Source organism: Corvus brachyrhynchos, unplaced genomic scaffold (assembly GCF_000691975.1).
Source record: "Corvus brachyrhynchos isolate BGI_N302 unplaced genomic scaffold, ASM69197v1 scaffold60, whole genome shotgun sequence".
Classification (NCBI taxonomy): domain Eukaryota; kingdom Metazoa; phylum Chordata; class Aves; order Passeriformes; family Corvidae; genus Corvus; species Corvus brachyrhynchos.
This window is the reverse complement of record NW_008236767.1, coordinates 5551639-5558825: the sequence shown is the minus strand read 5'-3', so window position 1 is coordinate 5558825 and position 7187 is coordinate 5551639. Positions and strand designations below refer to the sequence as shown.

Below are 7187 nucleotides of genomic sequence, written 5' to 3'. Positions count from 1 at the left end.
GCGGCCGCCGGGGGAGGGGGAGCGGCGGCTGCCGGGCGGGTGGAGGGTCCCGGCCCGGGCCTGGCCCCGCTGCCACCCCGCAGATGCCCGGGCGGGAGGTGACTTGCCGCGGTGGCCTCTGTCACCGCCGAGCTCGGGGCCTTGCTTTAATCATCACCGGGACAGGCGCTGCGGGCGGAGCGTGGTGGGAGCCGGGGGCGCTTCATGGGGGCAGCCGGGCCGGGGCCGTGTCCTTCGTGTGAGGAAAGCGAGCCAAGACCCCCTCCATCCCCCTGCGGAAGGAACCACTGACCAGCCGTCACAGAAGCCAGGCCAGTTCCTGTGCCTAAAGAAGGACTAAACCCCCCTCTGACTTCTAGGGTCTCCCCTGTCGCAGGTGATGTTAGCTGGATTATCAGGGTCTTCTGGTATTTTTCGTTTATTTGGGTTTTTTTGTGTGCTTGTGGTGGCAGTGCTAATTCTGGTAGAACCGCCCTCCGTACCCGTGTGTTTCTGTTGGCAGGGACACGTTGAGCTGCTGCTTTGTAGTGTCTTTCTAGTTTGGAAACACTGGGATGTCCTCCAGGGGTTTCACTTACACATTCCATGTACATGCTGAAATCGTGCTGCGTGTCATTTACAGCAGAGTGTGTTGCTGTCCGTAATCGCTCCTTCTATCGTGATCAGTAGGGTCTCAGTTATCCCAGCATCTGCTAACTGCAGCTGAAGGCCTCTGTTGTAGTTTAGTTAAGGCCTTTTCTGGGTCATGTGCTAGAAGTCAGTGAAGGGAGTTGTGTGTTAGCCTTGTTTCCGCTTCCTAAAGCCTGAAGTGTAAACATAAGTCGGTGTGCGCTGTCATTAGTCAAATGAGAAACTGCATCTTTGTGAAACTAGTGAAAGATGTAAGCTGCTGCATTAGGAGCTTAGACCTTAAAAGTGTGTATTTTGAACTGCTCAACAGCAAGTTGGAACAGACCAAAGTTTCATTATCTGTTACTATATAAGAACATATAATAACTGTGTTGAACCTGTACTCAGTGTGGAGCTCCTGGGCTTTTTTTGACCATAATCTGCCTTCCCTTCTTCACTGCCATTGTACCCACATTGTGAGGACCTTACTGCTGCTCTTAATGAGTGGTTATAGAGGGGGAAGTAGAATCTTCGGAGCAAAGGGACAGGAGGCAACAGACACAAGCTGTAGTAAGGGGAACTCTAGAACTAGAATAAAGGAGAACGTTTCCAACCTGAAGGTATTCAAGCAGTGGATTAGGGGCCCGAGGAAACTGTGGGATCTCCATCCATGGAGATACTACAAACTGGACTGGACATGTCATTGAGCAACCTGGCTAACTGGTTAGTTAGGAAGAGGTTGGACAGTCTGATTTCCAGTATAAGTTACCCTGGGATTCTCTTCAAGGTGAGGAAGCAGCATTGTTCAGAGTAGAGCTGACTGTCCCTAAGGGAAGGCAGTGCTTTAGCTCGTACCTCTGTAGCTGGTAGCACATAAGATGTTAGATTTTAATTTCTGTTGCAGGTTAGCATGCAGATATGCAAGTAAACTTATAAAACTGTGGTGATTGCATTTGAGGTATTGCATTGAACATTCCAGGCAAAAGGACATGTAATATTTTGCAAGACTGACATGTGTGAACAGGACTTTAAATTTACTTGGAGTATTTGGGGTTGGGGAAAGCCATAAACAATTAAAAATATATAGTAAGTGGGAGAGTATAGCTATAAGTAGTCTTTTAAGCTACATAATCACCTCTCAGTTTTGAAGAAATGCTTCTGTGCCATAACCCATGCTCCATATTGTTCTCTAGGTAGTAGGTGGATCCATTGGAGAAGTCCAGGCATAACAATGTGATAAATATTGTGGTGTTGAATGCTACTCCTAAATCTTGTTTGGTCTCACATTTATGTTTCTTATACTTGCTGTGGGTGTTTGCTGCCTGACAGGTTCTGGAGTTCGGCTCTGGGAACTGGAATGAAAAAGAGTTTTCTCTAGCTCTCCCACACACTCATTCTCTCCCATCCTTTCCCCCTAATTCACACCCCAAGTACAGGTGCATGAAATCCGTGAAGGGCATGTCACTAATGCTATGTGCTTATATGTTGCTGGAGAAAAATCAGCTGCCCGTTACACACTGTCCTCAAGAACATGCTGAGGAGCAAAATGGTGTAAGCCTGAATTAGTTTGGAACAGGCATGGGTTGTGGGAGCAAAGATCAGGTTTCTTCTCATTAACAGGAGTTATCTTGAGTAATGTGGGTAGAGGCCGATTTCAAAACCAGCAAAGGAGAAGGGACATCCTTGCTCTGTCAGAATGTGAGGGAAAATTGAGACACGAAACTAAGTGAAATGAGTTCTACTCTAGTATGTGTTTCCCTGTTCCTTAGCAAATGTGGAATAAAATTGATCTGCTTTGTAAGTTTTGTTGTCACTGGGGTTCTGATAGCAATATTATCTTCTGTATTTCAGTCTCTTGTTTCTTGCAAAAATAGAGCGAACGAAAGATAGACATACATGTCTGTCTAGGCATAGGAGATTTGCAGTCATACCTGCTATAAGTCACATTTAATAAACAAAACACAACAACTTCAAGCTTCGATTCTTTCAGAAATACTGTTCTTAATTAATTTCTCTCTACCAGCCTATTTTACAGTTGCAACATGTTTTTCTTCTTCATCCTGACTAGCAGAACTTGGAATATTGACCAAGTAGTTTTTTTCTAGACTAGAATAACTTTTGTTCCCAGAGGTATTAGGTTTGCTGTTCAAGCACCGTAGCTAAAATAGCTAAGCATTCTGGTTGTCCTGTGTTTGTAAGGTGAAGTGAATAGCAAGTTGTCCCCTAAATTGTACAAAGCTAAGAAAAAACGTGTTGCTCCAGAGTTACAGAAAGCCTGAAATTCCAGGCTTGACCTCTATGGGCTGGTATCTTAGGAGCTGGCATTGGAGTAGAGAGATTCTTGTATATAGACAGAGTAAAGCCAGAGCAGTTAAAACTCTAAAGGGGACTTTTTGTGATCTTTTCTTCCTTGTCCGTTCCTGCTGCCTTTCAGTGTTGTGCTCCGGGTCTTGAAGTTTCACTGTCAGTAAATTTTTGGGTACTAATAAAGGTCTTTCCAGGGCTGAGACTTCGTTATTTGAGCCAGTCTTCTTCCTGAGTCATCCTATGGTTGTAGTGAGTAGAAGTGTTCAGTAGGTTTTCCTTAAAGCACTGGATTTGTGATTGTGCTGTTTCCTATTATAGTTAGTGCTTGAGAGAAGGTTTTATTTTATTGTAACAATAAACTAGAGTAATCAATACAGCTTTTGAAATTCAAAAATAGAGTATTAATTGGTATTGGTAACAGTATAAATGTTCTGGATCTGTTCAAGTTGAGCAGTTTTCAATGAGATAAAATCCTAGCCTGAAATTAAGCAATTGCACCATCTTTCTCAATTAGAATTGTCAGCATTTCCAGTACACAAAAGAAAAGGACTGTAAAGATCAAGTAAAAGGTTTGCTGTATGAGCTGTTGTGCTTCTAACAGGTGCTGCTGGGATGTGGGGTATGAATAAAATATATCAGGCAGGTTTATTGTATGATTAAACAGTATATGCAGATGTATCTATTTGGAAGATTTATTCATCTACTTTTTAAAAATTTTATTTTAAACAGGAGATGACAGGTGGAAATGAATCCTGTACTGCAGGACCAACATCTATGTCCTACTTAACTTGCCTGACTTACATTCTGGAAGAATGGACTGGTGTGGAGCATATTGGAGATTATCTGAGTTATGCATTCTACATTTTGTGGTTGCTTTTTCCACTTGTAGTAGTCGTTGTACTTCCAGGAGTTATCGTCATTCTCTTCTACGTTTCCATCCTTTTACTTCATATTTATAAAAGGAAGAATGAATTAAAGGAAGCTTATTCCCATGATGTTTGGGCAGGTGCAAGAGAAATGTTGGCTACCCTATGGGATGGACATGGAAGAATATGGCATGGTAAGCAAGACCTGACATTTCATAAAAAACTTCTGAGGCTCTTATTCCTCGTTTAGCTTTCAAGATTATCAATATATGCCTGGTCGTTGGTGCTGGTGCATGCCATTTCAGGCCAGGTTTGTTTTCTGTTTTATAAGTGACTGTCGGTGCTTGAGAGAAAAAAAAGTGATTGAGACCTTTTTGAATGTAAATTTTTTATTGTATGCATTTATTCCTTTGCTGCTGTAACATGAGATCTCTGTTCTGGTTGAATATATGCACAATTTTTGAAATTGCCTTTTTTTTTCCATTTTTTGCTTTTTTTAAACAATTCCTGGATTTCCTCATTTGAAGAAGACCTGAAATGTGTGTTGTGTTAAAAACTAGATCAATTAACTGTATCATTTCAGGGTCAATATATGAAGACTGGAAGTTAAATGCCAGTTCCCTGATAGCTAGTATGTCAGCCAGCACATGTTAGCATAATTTAATTGCATTTAGCCAGTCTTTCATAAAATTCCAAATGATGGCTAAAAGGAGCACATAGTGTCAATTTACTCACTAGTTGCTTCTTGAAATTCACTTTAGAGCCTGACACTGTTACAGAGCCCTATTTTTTAATTTGTCTTTGTATTCTGGACGGATACTTTCTCTAATAGAATGTCAAAACTAAGGGTCCTGTTCCTTGTCCTTCTACTATTACTTCTTTATAAAGACAGACATAATAAATGATTTGGCTTTTCTGTCTAAGGAAATCGTAAGTCTCTTTCAGAGCCATTCAGTCTAGATGCAGCTAAAGGAGAAAGAGATACTTAAGAGCAATTTACATAAAGAATAAGTCCTTCTTGAAAATCATCTCTATTTGTTCTCTAGCCAAAGGGAAGCGGGTTTTCAAGGCATTGATAACCAGATGGTGCAGCAGCTGTATCAGATAGGCTTTGTAAGACTAAGATGTAACTTTCATATCTGGGAAAGTACGCTGCATCAAAATCAACAGCTACATCAAAGACCTTAAAGTGCTCCCTTCACAATAAAAAGCTATTTGCTTTTTTTTCACAAGAAAATTTATTTTTTTAAGGCCTTGGCTCTTTTAATGCTTAGTAACTTTTTCTTTTTGTAAGGTCTGACATTTTATTTGTGCGAGAAGATTCTTATCCGGTCCCTCATTGACAGCTGTGACTTTTTTCTGCCCTGCCAGCTGCTTCCCTCTTATCTATACACTTGTATTGCTAAAGAATGAAATGTTTTCCAGTTATTTTTTCCCTCACTTGATTAATAAGGATATCATAAGAAGAACTTTTCATCCTAAAATCTAACAGCATTAAAAAAAAACCCAAAACCCCCACAAACAACCAAACAAACCAAAACCACAAACAAAAATGAAACAAACATTAAAAAGCCCAACGCCACAACTAAAAGCCCCAAAAGAAGCCCAAAACCTGCTGTGTGATACCTGTAACTTTACATGTATAATGCCAATGCCGTATGTGTTGGCTGGCGTGGAGCGCACTTAGTGGTCCCTTGGGGTGGGACAGATGACACACTTGCAATGTGTTGCAGCTCCACTCCAGAAAGTAAAATAGAGGGAGGAGAGCCAAGTGTACCTCCAGAATTAAATTAAGTTAATGGTCTGGGAGTTGCAGACCTGATTAACTTTGGAAGAAGTGACAGCAGTTGGTTGGGGTTTTTTTGGTTGGTTTTTTCTGTGGTTTTGATTTTTAGCTTGTTTTATTCTATTTTAAAAAAGATACTGTAATAGTACTACTGGGTATTAACTGAATATGTTCTATACTGATGCATTTTGACATTTTTTGTTAATTAAATATATTCTGCACTGTAACTTGAATAGAAATGTGAGGTCACTAAGAACCTTATGTGTGTTTATGTATTTTTCAGCTAAGCATATAAAGTCCCAACTAGCTTTTAGTATATAGTGATTGAAAGCTGGAACAGGTATGACTTGGAGAGAAGTAGCAAAGATAAGCTTCGTACCCTGGAGTAAAAAGAGACATATAAATCGGTGCTGTCATTTCAAATCTTCTGAAACAATCACTGGTGGCAATGAACTTTGAAAGGTTAATAATAGCTTGAAATAGTTGTTTCACCACTCCAGTCCTTATTTTGATTTCTCTTGAATGATTGATTCAGAGGACTTTGCCTCCTTGAAAACAGTGAACTGAAAAAATAAGGATAAATTATACAGTTCAAGATAGTGAGAGTGGGTGTTTTGTTTTAATGTTGGGTTTTTTTGCTCTTTCTCAAAGTGTGGTGCCTTAAATGGAACTTGTATTCTCTGTGAAGCAGCTTGTGTTTCCTGTAGATGCTGCAAGTTACCTTTTGACTTACTTTGTTCTTACCACTTCTCAATCGGTGTTGGTTTCAGTTTGCCAGCTTGCTGCAAGTTAGTTTCTTTGGGATAGAACTGTATAAAAATTTAACATCTGTTACAACTTTCAACTCCTAACAGGTTATGAGCTTCATGGTGTCGAAAATATTCCTCCAGGACCGGGACTTGTTGTGTTTTATCATGGAGCTACTCCTGTTGACTATATCTATTTCTCAGCTAGACTTCATATAACGACGAAGAGGAGGTGTACCGTAGTAGCTGATAATTTTGTCTTTAGATTACCAGGTAATGTACTTCATTATAAACAAGCAGTTTTGGAATTCTTATTTTAATTTTTTAATAGTGTAATTAATAAAAATCATGTTGCAGGAACACAGCTCTCACTACAGACATTCAGACAAATTTAGTGGAAGTTTTGAAACAGAGCATGGTCTTTACAAACAAGAATGAGACTGGCCCATGCAAGGACGGGACATAGTCCTGTCTGGGCAACACCTTGTGATGACTCTAGGGTGTTTAGAAACAAAGAGGAGATTGTAGGAGAAACAGTGTTCTCTGTATTAATCATTAGGAAAGACTTCAATAAGATGTTTCTTTTTTATTAATATAGGCAGAATGAGTGGTGTAAACTGATTAAGAATTAAACTGTTTGGAACAAATGCCTTGTAAGTTAAAAATACTAGTCTGGAGAGACAGTGTATTTTCTTATCCCACCCAACTCTTATCCAGTTGAACATGGTGGGCAGTGGAACCTGTCTCCAGGAAGACTGTTTCAAGTAGAATCTTTTTTGGAGGAAAGCTAGAGAAGTGTTCAACATGTTTGTGTGAAGCATGAGGTAAAGCAGGTAGAAAATGAAAAATATGTGTAGGGAAGGATTTTGGCTG

The 7187-nt window shown here is 40.1% G+C and overlaps 1 protein-coding gene across 4 annotated transcripts in view; it reads left to right on the top strand.

Moving 5' to 3' along the window:
• Positions 1 to 3645: 3645 nt before the first annotated feature.
• LOC103625499 (transmembrane protein 68) overlaps positions 3646 to 7187 on the top strand; it is a 17482-nt gene continuing 13940 nt past the window's right edge. For all 4 annotated transcript variants that reach the window (XM_008644929.2, XM_017727465.1, XM_017727464.1 and 1 more), the window contains exons 1-2: positions 3646 to 3976; positions 6423 to 6587. In XM_008644929.2, the coding sequence (XP_008643151.1) occupies positions 3649 to 3976; positions 6423 to 6587 (493 nt within the window). In that variant the 5' untranslated portion in view covers positions 3646 to 3648. The remainder of the gene's footprint in view (positions 3977 to 6422; positions 6588 to 7187) is intronic.